The sequence below is a fragment of the Zonotrichia albicollis genome, chromosome 11 (assembly GCF_047830755.1).
Source record: "Zonotrichia albicollis isolate bZonAlb1 chromosome 11, bZonAlb1.hap1, whole genome shotgun sequence".
Taxonomy (NCBI): Eukaryota; Metazoa; Chordata; class Aves; order Passeriformes; family Passerellidae; genus Zonotrichia; species Zonotrichia albicollis.
Window position 1 is genome coordinate 13,203,267 of NC_133829.1, and position 26,934 is coordinate 13,230,200.

The window sequence follows — 26,934 nt, forward strand, 5'->3', positions numbered from 1 at the left end:
AATTCTTCTAATGTATTCTTATTAACTACTCTTACCTAGTAATAAGCTTACAAATCAGTCCCATTTGTTTCTTCAGAGGGAGATTCCCTACATGTGTTTAGCATTTTTCTAGCACTAAGGATTGAAAAGATCTGCTTACCTGATGCCTCATGTAATGATGCATATACGGTGCTCCAATTTTAATAACTTTGAGGCAAAATGGGCATAGCAAATGTTTTGTGTTTTCATGAACTGTTCTAAAATGTGCTTCTACATCTGAAAAAGCTGAGGATCTGTAGCTGCACACCTAAAATAAGAAGGTTGACTTTTTAGTTACAAGTTTACTGACAGTGAAGACAGGGGAGTGGTGTAATCTAAATACAAAAGTCACTCTGAGATACCTGGCAAACATAGGGCATTTCACCAGGCTTATGATTGTCCTTCATGTGTTGCAAAAGAACTTGCTCTGTGTCAAATGATAATTCACAGATTTTACAAATTGCTAGAAAAAGTAAAAAACAAGAAAAAGATTAAAAATTTGACAAAAGTCATATGTACATAAATTATAATGCATATATGTAAATATATACACACATATATGAAATGTATATATCATTAAAGGTAAAGAAATCGAATGACTATTCTACTCTTTAGAAGAAATTCCCTGTACAGTTTCAGAAAGTCAGGAAGGCAAGGGCCTTAAACATGAGGTCTTAAAGTAAAGCTTTCAATTAAAAATATATAATTAAAAAAACCAAATAATGCAAGGAAAAAAACCAAAGGCTTTTTAAAATACTTTTTTGCATATGTATATATATATTGCTCTCAAAAGAAAAATAAGTGCTCTGTTTCTGTTTTTTTTTTCATATTAAATCTCAAGATTATTGTACTTAGATAACAATAGATTTATTCTGAAATTCCAATCCAGGCAATCCAAGTTAGGAGTTGAACTCACTGGATGACTCGTACGGCGTGTGCGTGCTCTCGATGTGGCACTGCAGCTGGAACGGCGTGGGGAACTGCCGGTAACAGTGCTGGCACGTCGTGTGGCTTTCCCAGCTTTCATTGCTTTGCTTCTCAAGCTCCAAGTGATGTTTCATGTGGTTCATAAACCTTTAAATTATAGTGAACAGGTGCAAAAAACCACATTTGAACATTCCCTATACATATCATATGCAAGATGTTCAGGATTCTTTAGAAATTTTACTATGTAAGGACTTCTCAATTAAGAAAATATATTAAATAATAAGTGTTTGCTAAAAACACAGGCAACAAACTTAAAGCTGATAGAAATCTTAACTTTAAGGAACATTAAATCTAAAACATGTTCTAAGACTAAATCTATTACATTTCTCATGTTTGCTTAGACAAAATTCTTGCCTTGAAATCCAGGGAAATAAGTAAAGACAACAAGAACACTTTAACTGTTCTCACTTTATTCACCACCAGCAATCTCAAAGCCCCATTCTGAAGCACATGTAACTTTCACTGTGCTGAAAACTATTAAGTAGCAAGAATGTATCTGCAATTTGGACATGACAGCTTTATGTGGCAGGAGTTGCAGGAACGTTCCTTGTCTAAAGCATTCACGCCTGACCTTGAGTTATGAAGGACAGTTATCAAAAGTGCCACTGTGCAGCCAACATTAAAAGAGTGGGAGAAACTGGTATGGTACTATTTAAGTAACCAGCTTTTCCTCATTAATCTGACCATCTGTCTGAAGCCTACTTTTCTGGCTTCAGAACCTTTTCTGGCTGAGAAGTCCAGGCACCCATGACAGCATCACTGTTACTGGTGGAGCAGCACAAGGACAGGTTACCTCAAACCCACTACAGCTCAACTTCCAAAACTCCTGTTTGGAATGCACTTTATTTCAGTACAGCCAGAAGAATTATTAAACATAAGTCACATTACAGAAGGAATGCAGGCCTTGGAATTGGAAAAAACAAATGAGCAAGGAGCAGTCTCTTGAGCTCAAGCTCATACCATCACGCAGTTGCTTAAAAAACAGCAACAAGAAAACCAGAAAAAGCCAAGACTCTCCAGTTTTCTAAGCAGACAAAAGAAACAGACACTATTACTGCATAATGCCTTAACAGAAAATTATTGCAATGGTGTGTCCAAGCACAAATCTTTTAAAGAAAGCAGGGGATTACCATAAAGAATCACTTTCAGCTTTTCTGAACTTAAGTTATACTTTAATTAGGATGGTAAGACATATTTATTTTGTCCACTATACATAGAGGTGCAAAATAGACCCTGGAATAAAAATTTTAAAGTTATAGAACTATTGAATAAAGCCACAAGGTTACAGACAAAATTAATACGGTTAAAGTCAATGTTACAGAAATTGAAAAAAAAAAAGCTCGTACATTTTTAATGACTTGCTGTGGAACACATAGGGGCACCACAGCACCAACTGCTTACAATATAATGCTGAGTATAAATAGTGCCTATTTAATGATTAATAGCAAATGTCATTGTTTTAATTACAGAAAACTTGTTTTTTTTCAATAATATGTGTCTAATGTTAGCATAAACCTGCTCACTTTAACTTGCAGACTGTGCCCTTTGAAACAATAGTCCATTTTTCAATTTTACATTCTGCTACTTCAGCTTCCCTTGAAGAGAGCGTGTAAAAAAGTTCAGTGACCTTAACTTCCAAAGGAACGATGACACAAACTTGTCTACCTACTAAAACAGCTTACTGGGGTTTTATCAGCATTTGGAAGTAAAATTACTCCAACAAAATAACAGATGTTACATAAGTGAACTACTGGCTATTAGTCATTGTGCATCCCTAAAGGGAATTAACACTCACATCTACCAATACTGCCATCAACCCAGATGGCAAACTGTAAAATCCTTTGTGTTGCCCTTTCTAACCCCAAAGTCCTACAACTGCTCTTATCAAAACTCTATGTTAAACACCACTAAAATTCATACTCTAATCTGTAAAAAGTTCTAAGCTATGGTCATACATGCAAGATAAAAATTAATTCAGTTTGTTTAGTCACCCAGTATTATCAGTTTTCAGTACGAAAGGAACTCTAATCCAGAAACACAAAACTTTTATACATAAGACTACTATGGACTATAAGTGATTAACAAATAACTAAGGAAACAAATAATTAAAAATACCTTATGTTATTTTTAAGAACTTTGAGACAACTGATGCATTTAAATGTCGTATGAGTCTTCTGCTCCTGTTGTACCTGCTGGAGGTCACCTTCATCCTTCCCATAATAAAAGTCATTAACTAACATAATCAGCTTTCCTTTCTCAGATTCCATGGTCCTGTTTGTGCTCACACATTCTGTTTTGACCACTTCTGAGAAAAAGTTATTTACCATATCTGGACAGCAATACTGGGTGCAAACAGGGAGAGGAGACACAGAAACAAAGGTATCAGTCTCACAAACTGCATCAATAAACAGCATTTTAAAAACTGAAGGCACTAATGAGAGATGCAAAGCTTAATTCTCTGACACACTGAGCTTAGTAATATTCTATTTTGAACAGTGTTTAACTAGTGCTTAAGTAATAAAACACTATATATTATAAAACTGAAGAAAATTCTCATAGGTTCATGTAAGATAAATTCAATCAAGAAAACAATACTAGTTTTGCCTTTTTCTTGCAAAAAATTCTATTTCATTTACATTTAATAAAATGAAAGAAAAAAGCAGCTTTCGTGCAAGTATTTTGCTGACAAGCATAAGTGTATTGAGAATTTAATGGGAAGTTTTGTCCTTTATTTCTTAGGGTGAATGTATGTTGAAACCTTCAAAAGTTCTTTCCAGCATTGCTAAAAAATTCAGCATTCTGACTCACATAATAGACATTGTTCAAGCTTCTTTATGTTGAAGTATACTTTAAGAATGCTTAGCCCAGAAGCCATTTCATGAAACTTATCATTTAAAAAGTACAGCACACTTCACAAAGAAGATGCTACCAAGTTTCCAACAAAATGAGGATGTTTCAGAGGACAAATTTTTCTCCTGCTAAATAACGGTTCTTACCATGCAGGACTACTTTCCATAAGCCTACAAGTAAGGAGCAGTGCAACTGTAACTCAGTATCCTAAGTAAACACACTTCTTCAATGGTTCCTTCATTCAGCTGATGTACTCAGTGCAAAAGCTATTCTGTACAAATAATGATTAGAAAAAGTTAAAACCCTTGGGGTTTTATCCACTGCTATCTGTATTTCTTAATTATGTTTCAGAACCGAAGGAGACAGCAATTACAGGGTATGGTAACCCTGTAAATCAGAACCATCTGTGAGAACAGTAACTCAGATCCTCACAAATTTGTCTTATACAGTAGCTGATATTCCTTCTTGTTTTGGATATTCATGCTGTATACAGACTGCAAAGCCATCTCTCTGTCCCTAAAATGAAATACATGTGCCTGAGAATTGTGAGGATCTTTGCAAAATGATAAATATTTTCCAGGAAACAATGTTTCCAGAAATAGTAGTAAGTAGTTTCACAATCAAATTAAGTGATGCTCAGTTTCTGACAGTTTTGTTTACTACAGTGCTTGAGTATGAACTACAAATGAAATTCTTCCCCACAGCTTAAAAACTTTTATCTATTAATTATCAAGTATTTTTATCTTGCTGTACCAAGTGATACATCAAGATTAAACAGTAAGTTTGCATTGTCATCTTTTTGTCAGCTGCAATTTTATACAGATATGGGTTCACCTGGCTGCCTATTCTCATAGGCACCTTTAGAACATTGGAAACACAAGGCAAAAAGCAGAAAGATTTGGAAAAGTGGCAAGCTCCTGTCTTGCTCTCCATGACTGCAAGACTTGGAGCATTTGGCTCTGGTTGATAGCAGGCAGAAGCCAAACTAGCTTCCTATCAAACCATGGCACTCTTCCCTAACCAAAGAGAAGCCCACAAAGTCTGTTCTAATGCTTACCAGCCCCACAAGATTTTACCTTCATGTGATTTTTTAGAGGATCCATAAGATTGAAATGTATATTACACTTTGGACAAGCCCGTGGAAAAGGTCCTCCATTTTTAATGGTGCTGGATGCAGCATTTGTCCCTGTAAAATTTAAAACATATAAAGACTCAGAATTCACAAGCAGAATACTCAATTCAGCAGTAGTGGCAGTATTCTAGTAAAATATGCTATTTCAAATGAAAACTACTACCATCAATGAAGATGTAGTAACCATAAGAAAGGCTTTAAAAGCATCTTTTATTCTTCCTTTTTCCCAAACTGACTTGGAGTTTGCTCTGTTCGACATAGACTGATAAACGGATTTTACAAAATCTTATCAACAAACAAGGAAAAAAACACATGAAGAGATGAATGCAGCACAACAGGGAGAAAGCATTTCATACCAGCCCACCCCATCCTGGATAGGATGGATTTTGGATGAGTTTTTTTCACAAACTTTTCAAATGAACACGTAAAGCCTGTTTGCTGCCACAACCTGATCATCATCTCAGCAGGGTTCAGATAAAACCCTATTGGTTTGGAAAGGAATTTCACATTTGGTTCTCAGTGATGAGGCTACTTCTCTCTGGAGATTTGTTGGAATCTTGGCTTATTCAAATGCATTATTTCTGTTAAGCAAAGGTGTCTTTGGAGAATCTAGAGAATAAATCCTCTAAATTAATAATTACTCCCAGTAATTAAAGGAAATAATGCTTCTCTAATCAACATAAATGATTAATACCTTTTGAGCAAAAGAGATATTAAAGCTTTGCATTAGTTTAAGCTTTAATGAATAAACTGAGCTTTGAGTTTTCTCCAAACTGTCAAAAAACATCAGAGCAAGAGCTACTTTTCCAGATGAAATTCTCTTGCATTCTCAAGTAATTCACAGATTTGAAGGAGTCCATACTAAGTAAGTAGTTTGGAAGCTAAACACAGGAAACAACATCTTAACAGCAGAGTCGACTGTTCCCTGCCAGGACTATGAAAAGATGTAATAAAAACAAAAAAAAATACAAGGGAATAGGTGTATGAATTAAGAAATGAACATGCAATAGTGTTCTACATTTTTACATCACAATAGCCCTGCCTAGACCATAAATAAACAGTAATTTTCCTTGAGATAACAGTTTTGCTAAGAACCATTGCTAAGCAGAAAGTCCTTCACATGAGGGGATGGCCATGTAAAAGATGTACCACAAACAGTGCTGCAAGTCTTCACTCTTACAGTTGGTAAAACATTTTGACACATCACAGCTAAGTGCAAACTGAGCTGAAAAAAGCCAGTTCTGCAGCACAACCTTGTGCTCTGCAGAGCTTCAGTGCTGGATTCTGTGACAGATTAGAAATTGCTATGCCAGCATGGGATGGCTTAGAGACAAACTCAGCAAAATAAGGTTCTCAGTGAATATGATCTACTTCTTTTTTTACTGAATTTAGCAAGATCCTTCAGTTATCTTTTTTTATTATAGGCTGCAGCACAATATCTATTTCACCTGAAAGAGGGTGGAGGAAATTTTTTTGCGGAAATGTTCCTGTTATAGCCACGTCCTTCTGGTAGCTGGGAAGAGCAAACAAGCTCTAAATAATAAATGCAAAAACCACAAATCTGAAATTATCCCAAACCATCATTTTAACATAATAGGACAGAGAATGTATTGGAAATGTCTCAAAAGTCAAGAATAAATCCTGGCCTATTGCAATCACTGGAAAGCACCTTTTGGCTCAGGACAAAAATGCACCTAATAGTTAATACTGTGAAATAGCCAGACCAGCTCTCTTCTTGCAGGGAAGGAAAAATCTTTCCAATAACACTGTTTCTTTGAAATAGACCTTCTCCCCTCCCACTACTACTTCAACCTACATCAGAAACACTGCTGGAAAAAAACAAAAGGGGAAAAACTGCAAAACACACTTTGCGACAATTAGTCAAAGTACAGAATCACAAAATAATTTAGGTTGGACTTTTGGAGATGGTTTTCTGCAACTTCCCAGTCAAAGCAAGTGTAATCTTTTGCTCAGAGGATAAGAGTTCAGTCAACTTCTGATTATCTCCAAGGATAGGGATTCCAAAATCTAATTTGTTACTGCCTTGCTTGGCATTGCTAAATGATTTTTTCCTTCATCTAATCAGAATTAGTTCATAAATTCAGCAGTCAAAGAATTAAGTCAAGAATTCTTTCAATCCTGATTTTCTGGTTGGTTGTGTTTTGAAGTTTCAACCCCCTACTCCCTTCTTTGACACAGAAAATCAACGAAGAGAATGAGGTCAGGGGCATTTATTTTTATCAGCTGTCTCTGAATGACTAATTACTGCTCTACAGAACTCAAACCTACCTACTAAACAATAAAGGTCTAAAATTTGAATAGGTAATAACCTCAGGTAAATTAATTTGTAAAGGTATATAAACCCTTGCATAGAATAGTTATTTTTATTTTACAGCATAAGAACAGTTACTTTCACTGCCTTAAGAGCATTAAAAACACTGACCAACTGAAACACTACAGATGTGTTAGCTTTTTCCATGACACAGAGGCAGAACTGCCAACTAGATCATTCCAACTTCCTACTGTTTGAAGATGCATTTTGTGCCTGTACAACTGGCTTCAAACTGTTCTTATGCTGTAAAGAAAAAACTGTTGGACAGTTACTGTAGGTGAAATAGCCAAGTTGCTTCTAGCACCGACCTCAATAAGCTTGGCCTGTTTTGGAGTTACACTGTCACCTTCAGAAGCTGCAGGAGGTTTGGATACAAAACCACTCTCATTTAGACTTAGAGTACTTTAAAGAACCTCAGTTTTTTCCCATAGTAATTAGAACACATTAGTGATGACTGCAATTTAGAGTCCACACAAAGCAGTTAAAATATTTTCCTAAACTAATATGCCATAGTGAAGTTAAGAAAATGTCCAACTCAGACTGCAGGCCCAGGCCAGTGAGGCAGGAAAGGGTAAATGCAAGAGATCCAGACCCACCTCCGATCCCAGTAAATCATACTGTGGCCACCTGAATTCATTTGGCCTACTTTTCACATCTTGACCCACTCTAATGTGAGACAAGGTGAGTTCACAGTAATGCAGCCAAGCTAAGCAGCTGCTTTCTGCAATGCCTGCTACCTGGAACAAGCTCTGTGCTTCTGATGGAAAACACTTCTTTCTTTCTGCCTCTGTGTTAATGCTGGTTTAGTTTCTCATAGAACTCTGTAAACCTTAGTTTGCATGCAAAATGGAGATGGTGTTGGAACTTCTAATGACCAACCACAGCACATCTATCTGCTCTCTTCTTCTGAAAGAACATTACACGTCCTTACGGTTTGCAGTATTTCTGCTGAAGAAAATAAGTAAAAACGAACAAACAAAAAAAACCCCAAAAAACCAACAAAACAGAAAAACCCACAACAAAACAAAACAAAAAAAAAACCACAAAAAAACCACAAAAAACCAAAAAAACAAACAAAAAAAAAAACAACAAAAACCACCACTAACAACAAAACCTAACAAATCCACAAAAAACTAAACCTAAAAGCCCCACCACAAAAACAACCCCAAAACACCCCACAACAAAAAAAATCCACCAACAACTTTGAAATTGGGAGGTTCAGTGGCTGATTAACGTGCCCATAAACACTCAGCTCCATCTGGTCAGAACCCCATGTTTCTGTCACTGCAAGATTACCCTGGATGATATGATCTCAATCCAGAGATCAGTTCTCAAGCAGACCACAAAGCCACAGCTACAAACCAAGGAGTCTGAAGTGCCAGCACAGGTCTTGGAAACCTCTCACAATGACAGACTGCAAAGAATCTCAGACTGCAAAGACTATAATAAAATATGTCAAAGGCTTCAGTTCTGGACCCAATGATCTAAACTAAGGACATTCTTGTGTATCCCCTCCCTACAATGACAGAGCTGCTCCAATGATTTCTCAGGGTGCAACAAGAAGCTCAACAAGTAGAGATAGATACTTTGGTGTTACAATTACATCTAAGAAGAAACAAAATAGCTCTCTGGCACCCATAGTTCTGTTTACTCAGTGGGAACTATCTAAACTTGGCCAACAGCGTGGAGAATCTCCCCATTCAATGCACATAGGCAGACACCCAGCAGGGAATGCTGATGAACATCTTGGAGCATTTGCCACACTGTGCCTCAAACATGGGAAAACATAATTCACTCGATATACAGACACCTAAATATCCTAACATTTTCCTTTGTAGTACACCTTTCCTTCTCTTTTATATAAATAAACATATTAAGCTCAAATGTCTCGCTCTATGCATTGTTTGCCTAAGGTTCATCCATTCACAAAATGATCAGGTCATTAATTAGATGCTACTCCTCCCTGGGGGGGTTAATTTACTTACACTCACCGTTTGCTACATGAGCTGCTCACATGGACACAAGCCCTGCTCAGCAAAGGCTTCCATAGAGCTGGTATGGCCTCAGCACTCATCTGTATCACCTGGAGCATCCCACCATCAACCACAGCAGCAACTGCTGCTGCTGGAATTCAACTTTGTGTAACTCTGCAATGAGGGCTAGGGAAATGACACAAGGTCTGATTTTACAAAGATCTCCAGTGAAATATTTTATTTTACTGCAGAAAACCCTATTTGGAAACAAGGACTATTTTAATGTTAAAAATACTGTTCAAAATTCCAATTTTAAAAGCTTTACACATCTGTGATAAAAATTTTGAAGACTCTTCTACATACTTATAAAAGGTGAGTAGTCATGTCTATACAACTCTGACTAGTAAATTCTCTTTCAGAAGAACTATAATAATACACAGGTTTGCATTTTAGTTCTTTTGTTTGTTCATGTAAAAAAAACAGGCCTATTTTGAAAACTAATCACAGCACCTCCAAGTATTTTTTAATATCTTGTTGGTATAAATCAGGTTGACACCTCTTATCATGAAAGTGCCTCTCTCAGCTGGGGTGTGGACACCAGAATTCCTTGAATTAACCACATTCCAGGCTAGCTTGTCTGATTCTCTACACAGCAGGTCACAGGGACTCCAAGTACTGAGGACAGCAGGGAAAAGCAGTAGCCAAACAATTATTTTTTGGTCACTTTGTGCTATTAATGAACACTTCAGGAGCCATTACCCAGGAGCTGGCTGTGCTCATACACACAATATTCCTGTGTACCACATCCATGATGGCAAAGAAGGAGCAAAGCACACTGGCTGCAGCACCACCTTGCTGGCAGGTTTCTGGACCCACCACACCACTGAAAACACCTCAGTGCTGCTCTGTGTGTCTGTGCTGGCTGGGCCTGATTTTATAAATGATGGAAAAGACATGCTAGAATAAAAGCACCAAATGTACTGTGATGCCAGAATAGGCACATGAAAGGCAAATTGCTTCAGGCCTCTCAGTGCAGTCCTGCACCAACACCTCCCTTAATCTGGAGCTGTGGATTCATGGATGCACTCCAGTCAACTCCACATGACAGATCTTTGGGTCACAGCAGCTTCTTGTTCCTCCAAGTGGGTGGAGTTTTAAAAAAGGGTTTTGTTGTCAAATTACATACTCTCTCCCTTCCCCTCCTTTCCAGGAATCATCCTTTTGATCCCATCTACTCCAACTCTTGCATATAGCAGTCAGAAAACCAAGATCATCATTACAGGGAATCCATCCAGACTCAGTTCTTCAGGTGCTGTTCACAGCCCCTCCTTTGCTAACAGCCTTTTCCTATTCCCATGGGCCAAAGAGTGATGAGTGTACTGAAAACAAACCTTGACCTGTCAATGAAGACAACAGTGGATCTGACAATGCCTTTTCCCATCTAAATGAGCACTACAGAAGACATCAGTTGATTATAGTCAGTCTAACGCACTGAAAAGCAAAGTGATGACACAAGACTCCAAAGTTTATTTCATTAAACATTATATTATAGTGTTATGCACAGGGGGAAGAAAAAAGTAGTTATACTATATTCTAGAATTGCTATTTAAAGTTATAACCCACAGATCTGCACTAGAGTTTAATGACATTAGGTTGGTTGTTTCTCTTATCAACTACTACAGTTTTACTCACCTGTTACAGTCACAGCTGGCCCAGTCTGGTACTGTGGAACTCCCGAGTTCTGTCTCACACCAAACAGAATACCAGATGTGTTATCTGGTGCATCTGGTGCAGAATCCATAATATAATCCTAATAAGATATTTTCAAGAGGGAAAAGAAGTTTGAGGTTTAATATTTTCTTTTACTTGCAGGCTTCAAAGGGTTAATTTTAAAAACATATGATTGCCTAAAAAAATACTCAGCTGAAAATCAAGTACATTATAATCTCCCCAAATAGGTTTTTTTGACATTTTAATAAGGCTGCAATTCTCATCAGTGCTTGTGAGTCTTTATAGTTGTATATGCAGAATAGTAAAAACAATTGTAAGACCTGGGAAAGACCATTTAATGAAACAACACTAATCTGTTTGAATTACTAATTGTAAATGCTGGTGTTCCAAAAAGTCTGATGATGTTTCAAATTATACTTGACTGTTTTTCAAAAAACCCAAATACTTTCTTCCTTCAAGCTAAACTCAGGCATTTGCCTGTTACTCCTGCATAACATCTTGCTGCATTTCAAAAGATCAAAAATCAGAACTCAAAAGTAGTACAAACTTGTAGCAAGTAGAAGCTTCCCAAAGCAACAGTAAGGTAGAAATGGAAAAGAATTATTTCAACTCTGAAATAATTCAAATTGTTACACTTCATCAAGCTGTATTGCAAAACAAAAAACTGACTAAAGTAAAGCAATCTTCCTAAAATAAAAAAACCAACAAATTTTAAAAATCATCCAGTACACATACAGAGACCTTGCCATCAGTGAATTTGAGAAACAAAGGTCAAAATACATTTTGCTGGGGAAAAAAAATAAAAATGTTCATAAAGTGATTCCCATTCACAATTGTGCTACTTATTTGAAAGCATCCCTGTGCAAATTACCACATCATTAACTACCACCATGTTAACCAAACTTAATGGAGAGAAATCTAAGGGAGCACAAGTACATAAACAGGTATCATAATCTGGTTTAGGACTCCTAAATACCAGACCAAAAAGGGAGATGCTGCTCCCCCCCATCCTGCCTTTTTACTGTACATCTCCTTAAATGAAGACCCTTCAGGACCTTAATAAAGGGCCACTCTTTCTTCTGGTGAGTCACCTAATCCACTCTAACCAAATTAAAGATAGATGTTCAGGAGTAGCTGAGGAAATAGTTACTGAATTTCTGTGCTGTATTTGCTAAGAGTAACAGCTACATGAGCTGCAGTCACAATAGGGAAGGTGTCACTGTAGTCACAACAGTTTCAGAAGAGCCAGTAAAGGACAGCAAAGCACCTCAGCCTGCAGGCCACAGCCCAAGGACAACTGATGCTCAGGGAATAAACCTGTGGCAAACTCTTGAGTGCAGAGCCTGTGCACATCATTCACATTTGAAATGTGACCAGTACAACAGCTACATACAAACACTGCATCTCTTACTGGTCTGTTGTTTCTTTGGTTTTATGTCCTGCCAATATTTTAATTTTCAACAAGATCATAGTCTGGGTATTTTGATGGTATGGACACATCTCCCCAGTATATACTAAACATATCCAGCAAGTAAAAAAAATAAAAAAAGACGAACTTCAACAAACAGCAGAAGCTTTAAGAGACCACAGAATCTGCACTGGATATCCCAGATAAGGATACATTACTTTCTAAAGCATATCAGTCTAACCTGGGATAGACAAAACTGATTAATTTATTCAGAAGTAATCATATGAATAAAGATTTACCTGGTTGAGTATTACAGGCTGTGCTGTTGCAGGAGTCTCTGGCCTGGATACAGGCTGAGCCACTACAGGAACTGTAATACTTCTTGATACCGGCTGTGTCGTCACTGGAATGGTTACAGGTCTGCTAACAGGCTGTGCTATTCCAGAACTTGACCCAGGCACCTGCTGTGTTGACAAACACCCAGCAAGTGGTCTCTGCAGTGTTTGTGAAGTTGCTGAAACATTCACTGCTCCAGCCAATGGCTGAAGTGCCACCGAGCTGGCGGCAGCTCTGGGCGCAGCCTGAAACGCTGCCGGGGCGGGCGCGGCGCCGGGGCTGGAGGCAGGCGGCTCGAACTGCTGACTCTCGGACTTGAACGCAGCGACCGCACCTGTGGCAAAGGATTCCAAAGTGAGCTTGGTGTAACTCTGCAGTCAAATGTTTCACAAGTGTTGTGGATTTTTTTTGTAATTACCATATTAGGACAATAAAGTACCTCTACTGGGTGCACCATTCTGTATCCCCCTTCGTGGTGAGCTGAGGTTGACTCTGTTCAATATATCTGTCAAAAGTTACATTTATCTTAATTGCAAATAAATTAATAGCTTCATTGCTTTTGAAATTTAAAAGCTGCATTTATATACACTAATTATGCCAATCAGAATTTGGCTTATAAATTAAAATATTATTTCTAAAACAAAACCTGGCAAAACCAAGTGTCATTTGTACAAATTATGATGTGTTCTTCCACTCCTCTTTGGTTAAGCTAGTTCATTTAACAATCTCAATGTTTATTCTCTTGGAGACAGGTTAACACACAGGAAGAATACAAACAACAACAAAAAAAGGACATGGCATTAACATTTCAATTTGCTGATTATAGTGCATTCATCTCCATCTCTTTCTCACATATACCTAATGTTTTCCAAATACAAGGAAGCATTTTCTCTAAACCAGTAATGATATCATTTGCTTCTGTAATAGCAAGTACAGCACTTACAAAGTGGATTTTAGACTTCAGGATATCTGTTTTCCAATGTGAAAGGCAAATCAACAGATGAGCAACTAAAGGAGTTGTATTACAATTGCATTACAAGAGCACTGATTTTCTTACATATCCCACATGGAAGTCTGTGTCCAGAGTTCTAGCTCAGCAAGAGCACATGCAATTTCTTAAATTACATTTACTCCCTAACTAATACCACTCATATTCCCCGACTTTTACTTCTCAGTCTGGGATTTCTGACAATTTCAGAAAGTTACAAAATATTCATCAAATCAAAATATTCTTCTACTCCCAGATTCTCAGTTCCATTAGTGTTGCTGACAAGTTGCTTGTTCTGACCTGTGAAAATATGCATACGAAATTAGATTGATTCTCTAATGTCTAAACCACAAGGCTTGAAGTAACTTCTGAAACCAGGGTCAAATGCCATCAGGTTCACAAACAATAGATCTCAGAGTATCTACATATTGTGTTGAATAACTTTAAGGCTATTTCCACCAACAATGGCTCACTAGTATACACTTCACCAGCTGATAAATATATCTAATAGCAGTAGAGCTCAAAACACCACAGCTTTCAACCTGCTACCTGCATTTAGATCATATTGATAAAAAAGCAGCTGCAACCAACATATTCAAGCAGGCTTGCATTTTAAGATATGACAAAATTTGGTGTTGCAATACTAATACTATTTTTACTTCAACATAACAATAACTACAAACCAGGAATAAATTATTTTGGTATTTACCTGAATACATACATTTTGCAAGTGTTAACAAATCTATACCTCATACATGAATTCCAGAGTGAAATTAAACTAAAGCATCATCTATCTACAAAAGAAAAACTTTTATAAAAGTTATGTCTTACAAAGCATAGTCAAGACATCTGATGTGCGCACATTCTAAATGACAAAGGTAGATTTTATTGCTTTTAAAAAACAACATTTCAGAAAGCCAGTTAATTGAAATTATAAACTACATTTACGTGACTCAATTGATTCATCATAGACTTGATGTGCACTTTCCCCTCTTCCACCAAAGTGGAACTTGTCCCGTAAAACAGCACTGAAGCACAAGCATGCTGACATGCAGAGTAACATTTTAAAACAGCAACAAATTACAGGTTTGTATCATTGTGAAACACGAAGCAAGAACAACAAGCGGTAACTGTAGGAAAAATGAGCAGTTGCAGAAAAAGGTAAAGGAAACAAAGTGTGAACTACTTCTCATCCCAGCCAAAACAATCCTCCAGTCCATCAGAAGGGACACTTGATACTACACAGCTGTCTGACAGCAGGTCAGAGTTGGGGTATTCACTATTTCCTTCAAGCTTTCCACACAGTCTGTATGAAAACTAACTGTACTGTCAGGAAAAGGCTAAGAAAATGCAATGCACTGTAGAAAGCACACCTTCCAGAAAAATTAAGACCCGTATGTGAGTTTCTATTTGTCATCAATTTTTCATCTGATCAGGTGCAAATTAAACAGTGATAAGCAAAGCTGAGCTCACAGTATCTTGCCTATCACCAATAACAAACTGAAGCCTGACTAGTGCCAGGTAGTACTACTTACAAGCCAGAGAAGAACTGAGGTCATTCTTCCATAGCTGTTTTTGATAGTGAAGTAGAAGTTAAAAAGAGAAAAGTTGAGGAAAAAGAAGGAAAAAAGATAAAGTAACAAGTTATATCATAAGTGATTTTATTTGTGTCAGGACCGAGTATGGACAGCACTAGAATAAGAAGCAACCATTTTAAGTCTCCATCTTTTACCAAAGTTCTTGAAGTTCACAGAATCATATCAAAATTATAGTTTTCATCTGAATTTCTATCCTTTCACTACAAAAAAACTTGGAGGCTACAACAATCAAACTTGGCACGTTTGTTGTTCCAACACAAGCCAGTGCCTTAATAGCTGCTGTATGCCATGACCTACTGCCAATGACAAACAGCAATCCAGAGGTCTCTAGACCTTCCAGAAAAGAGGGGATTTTTCAGACATTCTATATGTTTGTAACTGCAGAAAACTCAAGAATAATTTTAAAACAGTCTTCAAATTTTTCAGAGTGTCCAGAGTATTTTTAAAATATTCACTGTTCAAAAAATATTTCCTGGTGAGAGTATTTATCAGATTCCATATTCTTCTCGTATTTAAAATAATTTTTTCACTTTTTTAACCTTGTGTAAGAAGGCTTAAACTTGCTATCCTAGTGAGCCAAAAAGTGATAGATGCAAGATGAAAGTATTGTGAACTAAAATGACTGAACAGCTAGTAACAGCTCTGAAATCCACGCAGCAGAGTGTGACAAGCAGCCTCATGGAACATTCTGGCTGGAGATCCTTTACTGCATATTATACACCTTCAGAAAACGACCATGGAACTCTTAGCTACAAGCATTAGTAGAGATAAGGCAGAAACTGTGAGGAGTAAACCTCACCAGGCCAAGTCCTGGGTATGGGACTGCTAGGGAGACCTTGGGTCACAGCTCTCAAAAATTAACTACAAGATGGATACACAAAAAAAAAGTTTCATTACTAAAGTTAATTAAAATACAAGAAAAAATGTTATTCTTTACTTACCTGCCAAACCCCAACCATAGGACAAACACGGAATTCTGAAACATCTCCTGTCATCACAACCACCTAACCTCACTCCCTGCACTGCCTGCATTTAGGAGAAAACTAAGGAACTTGATGAAAAAACTCCATTTCACAAAGGATGGATAAATTTATCAATAAAAATCTTGTACTTTACAGACAGGCTTTCAGTATTTTCATATTAGTCACTTTCCAGATTGTGCTTTTATTATAGACACTGAAGACAGTTATCTTGATTTTGTCAGAATGATGTTCACCAACATATGAAATGAGAGGTGGAGAAAAAAAAAAAGGAGTGTAACAGGAAGACTTAAATTCATGCACATTCTTTAAGGAGGGAGACACTCCCATATATATAACTGAATTTTGACTATACTATGTAAGCAATTGCATGCATTATCTCACCACTGTACACAGGGGCTTTTAAACTCTGCCACTAATGCTAAAACCTTCAAATGTCCATATTTTGATCTCAGAGATTTAAGGTTAGAAGTAACCAGAGCTGTGCATAACCTGGGACAGGTTTAATTTCAGACAGAATTTCTCAAGAATTCTGGGTTTCAGTAAGACAGAGACATACAGCTTTAAGGTGTGGAATGTCTTAAGACATTCTATTAAGAATTCTATACTTTGAATCTAAGTTTAATTTTCTATACTTTGAAAGTTCTAAGTGATGGAAAAGTGTTGTCTTACATGTAGCAGCTGGCTTTGAGCTGGAGATTTCCCCAACAAAGATTGGCTCATCATCATCGTCTTCATCATCCTCTTCCACTTCTCTCACTCTCTGTTGCCAGGGTTCTAGCTCCTCTTCTTCACATTCCATAAATAATTCTGCCATCTTGAGACTAGACAGTAAAAAAAAAAAAAAAAAACAACAAAAAACACACACACCAAAACATTTAGTACTTTGATGCAATACTTCACTGCTCAATAAGGAATACTGCACTTGTCAATAATTCCCATAGAATGGTCTCCCTCCCTCCATGCTCTTTACAGATTGAACATGATCTGACATAGGAGATCTTCAAAGATTGATGCCACATCACCATTCTGACAATTACTTGGATGCTCATCTTTGCTATTAAAGAGAAAAGACCAAAGATATCCTCCACAGAATTTAAGCTATTTTTGTGTAAAACACCAGTGACTATCAGAGGAAGCGTCTGACACCACAGTGAAATGTATCTTTTAAAAAATTCCAGGTAAGTGATTCACAAGAAACATGAAGTGCCTTCTAAAAGGCACATAACAGAGTTAGTGAAACAGTGATTACAACTTCATTCTCTTTGCATATTAAAAAGCCCAACACAAACAAAATAAAACCCCACCCAAACTCACAGCATCCCATATTTTCTAAGATTTTGCCAAGGCTTCCCATAAGGTCACATTTTCTTTAAACCCCGACAAAACCTACACAAAATTCCCAAAAATCCACAAAACAACATCAACAAGAACAAGCAAACCACCCATCAAAAACAATTTAAACAAAAAAAACCTCCACAACAGCAAAATCCCCAAGTTGTACCTACAATGCTCTGCCTACCACTTCCCTTACCAATTAAGATATGATAAAAATTTTCATAGATCTCATTAGATGTGAAGTCCCTCATGCCTGTAGATGTTTTCTTGCATTAAAAAAGTCATGTATAAAACTAGTCATGAAAAATCTGTACTTTTTAGAATTAACCAAATTTACATCAGCACCTCTTATCACAATTGATTTTATTTGTTTTTTAAATAAACAGAGATGGCCAATAAAGTTTTCTTCTTTGAACATAACCTTGAATGTATTTCTGAACAACAATATAAGTAAGAAATGTTGCTATTTCTTTATATGGAGTACCAATAATCTAACAAAAGTGCAGAAATAATTAGTCTGTAACAGCTTATCGGGGAGCAGACAAGCATCCTCTACCTGTATGAGAATGGGGCTGCTGGTGTTAGCACATGTTAAGATGTGAGATGAAATAAAGTAGAGAAATGCCCTAGGGTGACTTTTTGATCCTTGTATCCCCAAACTGCTCTGTTCATGCTGGATTTACACCTTGGCCAGTGCCAGACCCACTACACAAAGCTCAACTCCTCCTTTGCTTCCTCCATCAGCTGAGAGTGCTGAAGTCAGACATGGTGCTAGGAAAGAAAGAGAACAGGACACTAAACTAAATTATTGTATGGAGGAAAAGGTAGATTCTGAAGTGAATTTCCACTTGACAGAGAGAACACAGGCCACATGCCAGGTCCTGGAAAGAGAATCAAGCCTAACTCTAAAACTTTTTCTTCTCTGTAGGACATTCTTTAGAACATTTTTTTTATAACACTGAGGCAAAGTTTAATAGGCCTTAAGGCAAAATAAATTACTATTTCAGAGGCTTATTTTACAGAACAGACAACATGAATGATCAGTGTTTTTATTTTAAGAATTTAGTATTACTTGACCTCAGGGGAAAAAAGGAATAAATTATAAAATGTGCTCAGAGGATGCAATGCAATTTATACTAAAAACACAAAATAGGCACAAGCAACCTCACACGTTAGCAGAATGCTAACCAGATACATGTAGTAACCTCACCTACACTGTAACACAGCCAATTTTTTCCTTAAATACAGTTATAAAAGACTGGATAACACAGCCATGGGCTTTTAGAAAGTGACACCAACTGCTGATACCTCTTATGGATATTTCACTTTATGCATCAGGATACATTAAGATACTCTTAAAGGTGACTCAAAATACAGAGCATCTTTTAAAAGGCAAGTATCATGATTAATTTCACATCTTTTCATTAATTTTTTTTTTATTGCAATGTCATAATTTGAAGCCAAGCTTTCACTGACTTCTCTTTCCTGGGAAGAAAGCTGGCCTAATGAGTTCCTGCCCTGCTCCTGCACTGTGTCCTCAGTTGTGCCAGCCCAACTTTGCACAGAACTATGGTGTGAAGCAGAGCACGTTAAAAATAACCTGGTCTAGTAACAGTTTTATCAGCACAATTGGGAGGTCAAAAATCTGTAGCCTAAACAATCAAAACTGCAGCAAGGGGTAATTAATTGGATTAGAGGAGATGTACAGGAACAGCTCCTGCAAGTGGTCTCCATTGCCAAAGGAAACCTCTACATCCATGTTTAGAGTACAAATAGCTTCCAAAGTTTTAGCTTTTTTAACTACATTAACACACAAAATGTATTCTAGGAATCCTGTTAGCAGTGCTCTCAAAGGCAAAACCAACTGTGAATCCTTCCCCCACTCTGCTTAAATATTTCCCAGTGGTGGTGCAGACACCAGTGTAAAAAACGCAAACCTACTGACAATAGACTTTATCTTCCTCATGTTTGAATGTGCATAAGCATACATTCATGTTTATACACACATTTCCTTAAAGGTGCTCCACGGAACCGAGAGGTGCAAAACTCCAACGCGATGCTGAATGCACAGACACAAACAAAGTGTTGAAAATGGTATTGTAAGGTAAAGCATCAAAATTGTGAAGAACCTCTTTAAAACACTTTAAAAATAACATTATCAACTATATCAAGATATTGCTTTAAAAAGCAACTGCCCATCTAAAACTAAGCATAGCTATGGAAGTTCATTAAGCAGGCACAAATAACCAACAACCTGCAAAAACACAAGCCCTGGAACACTACTATAGTTACTAGGAAAGTGATGAACTAAAAACCTGATACAGGATAGATTACAAAATGAGAGCTCATTACCCTAAACAGCAATAAGCTTCTGATAAAATAACTGTTTTAAAAGCACTATTTTAGCCATCTTTATCATGGCAGTTAGGTTTAAAAATACCTAACTTTAAAGAAAAAGAGGTTATAAATACAGCTGGCTTTTAATAAAGTTAGGACTTAAAAGCACTCGCATAGAAACAACAAAAAAAATCTAACTTGAGTAAATGCATCAAGAGTGTAACAGCTGTAGTGAAAATAGCAGAATGATGTGTAGAAGAGCACCATAAGGATGGACAGAAATTGGCACCATAGAAAATCACAGTAGATATAGCCACAGTAAGACTTAAGAGTTACTGAAAATCCCGTTACCACTTCAAATGGGAATTTGTCTGTTCCACTGTTAAGATCAAGTGAACCCTTCAATACTCAAAACTTCCTTGGATTAGCCTAAAGTCAAATAATTAAAATGAAATTGGTAGTGAGCTCAAAGAGTGAGGACATTTACACTAATCAGAAGTATGTCAGACTAGCCTTGTCACCTTCTCATAATAGAATCATGGAATATTCTGAATTGGAAGGGTTCCACAAGGACCACAGTGTCCAACTCTTAGTCCTGCACATGACATCCCTAACAATCACAGCACGTGTCTGTGAGCATTGACAAAACTCTTCTGGAACTGGAAGGTTTGGTGCTACAACCACTTCCCTGAGGAGCCTCTTCCAGTACCCAACCACTCTGTGGGTGAAGAATCTTTTCCCAATATCTAACCTGAATCTCCCCTCACACATTTAAACCATTCCCTCGGGTCCTGTCACTGGTCACCACAGAGATCAGTGTCTGTCCCTCCTCTTCCCCTAATGAGGACCGCCATGAGGGCTCCCCTCAGTCTCCTCTTCTCTAGATCAAGTGACCTCAGCCACTCCTCATACGGCTAAATCATAATTTTTCCTCACTTTAATAGCTGCATTTCAGATGTCCAGAGAAGTTACCTTATTTACAACACAGATCACACAATGGACTACATGATGTATTTCTCAGATAACGTCCCATACAGGCACATAACTTTCCACCACATTAGTTGATGAAGGGTGTACAATCCAGAGCTCCATCAGGACTGGGAACAAATGGATTATAATTGAGGGCTGCATTTGTATAGTAGCAAAGAAACAATGATCAAGCTAAAAGTGCACCTGAAAATTGTAAAAAAACCAAAACATAAACCCACTTCCCTAAAACACAAACCTCAGGAGCCAACGCTGCCCTCTGTGCCATGAGAAGGCACAAGCTCCGCCTAGGGAAGGGCAATTTCGGCGGTGCCAGCCCGCCAGCAGCTCACGCCGCCGAGCCGCGGTGGTACCAGGCCGTGGTAGCAGCCGAACAGGAGCCGCTGCAGCCGGACCGCCCCGCGTCCCGCGCCAGTGACCGCCGGCACTCGGCTCGAGCCCGGGGCTCCGGTCTGGGGAGGCCCGCACGGCAGAACCGCGGCCGGCGGGAAGGAGGCCGAGCTGAGCCGCGCCGCCAGCGCCGCTCGTGCTGTTAACGCCCGGGGCCCTTGGAGGGCCCCACGCGGCCGAGCGCGGGCGGAGCGAGCCCTGCCCGGGCCGCCCTCGAGGGCAGAACCGGCCAGTGCCAGCGGGGCCCGCGGGCGGCTCGCGGGGGCCCTCACAGCGCGGGGGCCCCGCTCGGGGACGCCAGGCCACGCTCCGACCTAAGATGGCGCCGGTCTCGCCGGCGACAATCCCCTCGCGTCTGTCCCCTCCGAGCGCCGCTCCCGCCGCCCGGGGAGCGCGGCAGGGCGGGCCGGGGGCATGGAGAGGGCTGACCTTACCGTGCTTCCCGTCCGTAGGGGCAGCGGCGGGACAGCCACTCCCTGCGCCCGGGCCGGCGGGGGATGGGGCAGCGCCGGCTGAAGCGCCTCGCTCACCTCACCGGGGCGCGGCGCCACCTCAGCGCGGCCGCCGCCGAGGGAACGCGGGCAGGAGGCGGGGGCGGCCGCGGCCCCGCGCGCTGCCTGACGGGAACCGCGGGTCGGACACATCGCGGTACCCGCGATCGGGGCGGGGCCGGCCCGAGCTGGGGCGGGGCCTGCGCCATGTGCTGGGCCTCACACCCCGGATGGCACCGCCGCCATGTGTCGGGCCTGCTAGCCTGGCATAACACAACACCGCCGGGAATCACAGCCTGGTATAACACCGCCGCCATGTGCCGCACCTCATGGTCTCGCTAGCAGGAGCTGCTGCTGGTATTAAGGCCTCATGACCCGGTCCGCACTGCTGTGGTAGGCTATGCCTCAAGCCCAGCCGGCCCAGCCCAGCCTCGCACTGCCTGCTCTTTGCTTTGGTGAGGGCACACGGGGCCAGTGCCATGCTCTCAGGGAAACCAGCCAGTATCAACAGAGGCTGGGGACTGAACAGGTCGAGAGCAGCCCTGCCAGGAAGGACTTGGAAATGCGGGTGGACTCAAGGCTTAACATGAGCCATCAATGCTCACTTAAAGCCCAGAAAGCCAAACATGGCCTAGGCCTCATCCAAAGCAGTGTGGGCAGCATTGAGAGGAACAGGATTCTGCCCCTTCACTGTGGTGAGGCTCCATCTCCAGAACTGCCTCTCTTCCTGGGGTCCCAGCACAAGAAAGACATTGACCTGTTTGAGCAAGTACAGAGGAGGCCACCACATTGATCTGAGGCTTGGAGACCTCTCTTACAAGGAAAAGTTTTAGAGATTTGGGATTGTTCAGCCCAGAAAAGACAAGATTTTCATAGTAACCTAATGCCAACCTTTCAGTAGGTGAAGGAAACTTCCAGGAAAGATGAGGCAAACTATTTACCCCGAGCATGAGTGATAGGGTCAAGGGGAATGGGTTCAAATTGAAAGAGAGTAGGTTTGGATTGGATATTAAGGAAAACATTCTTTACTGTGAGGGTGATGAAGCTCTGGAATAGGTTGCCCAGGGAAATTGTGGCTGTCCCAGCTCTGGATGTTCAAGGCCAGATAGGATGGGGGTCTGAGCAACTTGGTCTCATTTTACATATCCCTGCTCACAGCAGGAGGTTTGGAACTAGATGATCTTTAAGATCTCTTCCAACCCAAATCATTCTAAGATTATGTGCTCCACTACCTAGGAACCACTATGGCTGTCACATTCGCACCCCTTGAGCTGGGACCAAAGCCCCTTTGCAGCTGCACCTCCCACACTGACACAGACCATATTTCCTTACCAGCTTAGAGGTTTTACATAGTAGTGCCTTAAAATAATTTAATCGTGGTATAGTAACTAAGTCATAAAATAGCAGCTCGAGCAGGGTGCCTCTTAGGAGGGACTCCTGGGTTTTTATACCCTCACAGTCTAAGGGTTTGAAATTCTGGGCTCATTGGCTCCTGCCCCGCCTGTGTCCCTCACCTGTGTCCCCGAGCCCTTTGTTGTGCAGAGGGTCAGCAGTTCGCGGCTTCCTGCCGGAGCTCTCCTGCGAGCTGAGCCTGCAGCTCCAACTGCAGCTGCCCCCGGGGCCGCCAGCACTGAACGGGCTCTTCAAAAGCGCGTCCCGGTCCCGGGCGGGCCCAGGGCCCAGCACGGTTCCCCTCAGCGGCACCGCGGGCGCAGTTCCCGCTCGCTGAGCCGCGGGGCAGCCCGGGGCGGCGGGCAGGCCTTTCCCTGCGGGACAGCCAGCAGCGGGAGCCCCCCACAGCCCCGGGGCCGAGCAAAGCCAGGGACAGCTGTGCCCGGAGCTGACATCGAATAGAGGCAGCGGAGAATGCAGCACACAGCGTCCTGCTGCAGTCAGTGGAGCAGCACAGATACTCACTCAGTGCTGTTCAGGCTGAAGGTTCGTTGTGCACCTGTGTTCTCATTTCCCCGCTGGGTTAAATATCAGTCAAATACATGATCAACTCTTCCAAAGCTTTATTGAGTAAAACATTGCCATTACTTTCAGTGGGATGTCTCTGGACACAGCCTTACCTGGGCAATGGAGTCACAGTTGCTGGAGAAAGCAGCCCTGAAGCACCTCCAAGAGCTGCGGTTTCACTCGCCTCAGAATTTGCATATGAAAATCTCTGAATCGAAAGGTGACATAGTGTAATGAAAAGTAATGCGGTTTTCTCATGCCTTTTTGTCTATAGTGCATTCTCACCCTGGCCAATAACTAAGAATGCTCTGGAGTTTGAATTTGGGTTTTTTTTCCAGGTTTTCTGTCTATTATTCTCTTAATTTAAAAATTCCAAAAACCCCAACCAACCAAGCAACCAAAAGTTAAAAAAACAAAACCCCAACCAAAAACAAACAAACAAACAAAAACCCCAAAAAACAAAGCTCCACCACCAGTGTGATCATTTAGTAAAATATAAAAATATTTCTGGTGATTTTCAAAGATGATATGAAAGTACTTAAACATGTAATTTATATCTCACCTTTTTCAGGGCATTCTTCTCAAACTTACTGTTGTCCTATTTTCCATAGCTACTTTCAGAAATACAGTTTTTTTTGTGTAAATTCCCTCTCAAATATAGGCATTTTTTTCAGATGAATGAGTGAAGTGGTCCCTCTCCTTGTAAGCTTAAGCTGTGTTTATGCTGGAAAATATTCTCTTCATTTTAACTAATATCTTTAGCCTTGAGATGCTTACAGAGTAGTTTGGAATCTTAGTGAAGAAAAAACCTCATTAGTAGTTAAATAATTGCTGTTTAGTGATTATGTCATTAAATCATTTGGTTGTTAGAGTTTAGTAGTTAAACAATTATTAAACTGTGCCCTTCAGCCAAAGAAGGATGGAAAAGGAGAGAAAGAAATATTCTTAATATTAGGCAGAAAATATAGCCAGAAAACATGAGAGCCAGAGTTGGAACACACATTTTCAACTACTAATTTACCTACTGAGAAATCATTGCAGGTGTTTATATTTCTTCTAAATCAAGATAAAGAGAATATGAAGATTGCAAGGTAAAACATTGAAAAATTGCGAAGTAACAAAACCACGATGCCATCTGTACATTTTTGTAATTAAACTTGTGCATTCCAATGGTGCACAATTGCATACTGTCTGTTCTGCAAAGCCCCAAGTCCTTGGACAGGGTGGTGTGAATGTCTCACACCATCCCACAAAGGCATAGGAGCAAACCAGAGTTTATCAAGTGAGAATTAATAATCATTCATAACTCTAAAACACAAATTAATCAAGGATAGGAAATAGTCCCCGTAATTGCAAAAGAGTTCCAGGGAAAGCTGCAAACATATGATACACTCTAAAGAAAAACTTAGCAGGAGCTGATTGAACAATTGAATTTCATGCAGTTGGGCAGCATTTGTGCACTGTTGACTGTAGCAGTGCAGCTAAGCTTGAAAGTTAACTAGTCTGAATTACTTCATCTGTTATTGCAGTCTGCTGGCTGGGACCCAGTTGCTAAAGAGACATTCCTTCACCTGTAGAGAGGTATTGACAGCAATCTCTCATCAGTTTCTGGATTTTGCCTTAAAAAGCACAATCTGTGCCAGAGAAATTGATTGATTGCTATATCCTTCAGTGATACAAACTGCTTCTATTGCTTGTTGCAGGTTAAAAAACTGGGGGAAGCACTGTTGAATTACTGTGACAAATACACCTAATGATTATTTTTTATATTACTGTTTTTATTTTAAACTCTCAAACTCCATGTTGTGTCTAGTCACTATTTGAACATAATCTGGGAGTCAGAGGGCAGTTGTCTAGTCCTGATTTTGTATGTCAGTAAAACACCTGGAGCAGAGTGGGGATGTCTTGCTCATTACACTGAAGTTTGGGTTTGTTTAATACTGTTTGTTATTCTTTGAGGCACTAGACACAGACAGCAAGTACCAACCCGTATGACATTGCAACTGGAGCTGCTGCCAAAGCTTCATTAGAATAGATATGTTCAGATGGGAAGCCTGGAACTATGAATGCACAAACAGATACTAAATGAACATCTGCAACACAAACATTATTCAACACATGTATGCTTTACTCATTTATTCCATAAGGTACACTTGTAAACTTGATTGCATTTAGTCTGCTGTGGTTTGTTCTTACAGTATCATACCTTCAGGAATTTGGCACAAGTATAAACACTGAGGGGTGATCTAATGTGTTTATAACTTTATTTTGTACTGCTTGTTAGGCACATGTAACATGTTTATAGTGTCCTTTTCAAGATAATATGAAAAGTCTCAAGTATGCAACCCTGAAGAAAGCATAAGCTTCCAGTCTTTGAAAGTATGCTTCTGTAAATGAAGAAGAAAACCTCAACCCAAACCATAATTTATCTTTTTAAATACTTCCAACATATCATTATGCAGAATAATAATAAAAAATTAGCATCTAGGAGAGCCAGTGTCTCATCAGCATGAAAACACAGACTAAACTGCTTGAAATTACAAGAAATGTGTGAGTCGGGTGAGCTGTATCAGAGTGAAAATGGCTACAGAGCCATCACTATTAAAAATTGAATTTGTTCATTTGGAAGCAAAAGAAAAAAAAATTTTTCTTTTTTCTAAGCAGTTTTTCATGGCAGCTTCAGGTTAAAAGAAGTTTAGTAGGTTAACATAAAGAAATAATATTTGAGCTAATTTAGTTTTTATTTAAGAAATTGATCTTGGAAAAATGATGCTATGCCCATCTTCTTACTGCAGCTGCTCACCCAGTTCTCAGAGCAGAGACACAGGGACCTTGTCTATTGGATTTTTATCTTTCCTCTTCAAAGAAATTTAATCCAAAATGTCTACTGCTGTATGTAATCCACATGGTAAAGAAAATCCAAGGAAATGGCTCTTTGGTTTAGCCTCTGCATCCACTTCTTATCAATTAAGTAATTCAGCAGTAAAGAACATTGTTCCACTGAGGTGATTCCAGACTGTCTTATATTGACAGAAATCTCAAAGAGCATGAAAGGTAACATAACATCAACTCAACAAACAACCTGTACATCTTGTTGAA

At 39.5% G+C, this 26,934-nt stretch overlaps 1 protein-coding gene across 5 annotated transcripts in view; it reads right to left on the bottom strand.

Moving 5' to 3' along the window:
* ZNF280D (zinc finger protein 280D) overlaps positions 1-22,054 on the bottom strand; it is a 36,847-nt gene extending 14,793 nt beyond the window's left edge. Inside the window, exons 1-10 of one of the 5 annotated variants that reach the window (XR_012582159.1) lie at positions 21,820-22,054; positions 17,006-17,157; positions 13,207-13,272; positions 12,731-13,101; positions 10,985-11,102; positions 4,932-5,041; positions 3,121-3,347; positions 935-1,092; positions 381-481; positions 140-286 (exon numbers count right to left, since the gene is read on the bottom strand). Coding sequence is in view for 4 of the 5 variants with exons in the window: in XM_074549404.1 (XP_074405505.1) it covers positions 140-286; positions 381-481; positions 935-1,092; positions 3,121-3,347; positions 4,932-5,041; positions 10,985-11,102; positions 12,731-13,101; positions 13,207-13,272; positions 17,006-17,150 (1,443 nt within the window). In the remaining variant the exon portion in view is untranslated. Of the gene's footprint in view, positions 1-139; positions 287-380; positions 482-934; positions 1,093-3,120; positions 3,348-4,931; positions 5,042-10,984; positions 11,103-12,730; positions 13,102-13,206; positions 13,273-15,290; positions 15,325-17,005; positions 17,158-21,233; positions 21,698-21,819 lie in introns of those variants that run through there. The other 4 variants (XM_074549404.1, XM_005487840.4, XM_014267619.3 and 1 more) reach the window with 4 other exon arrangements.
* Between the last annotated feature and the right edge of the window lie 4,880 nt (positions 22,055-26,934).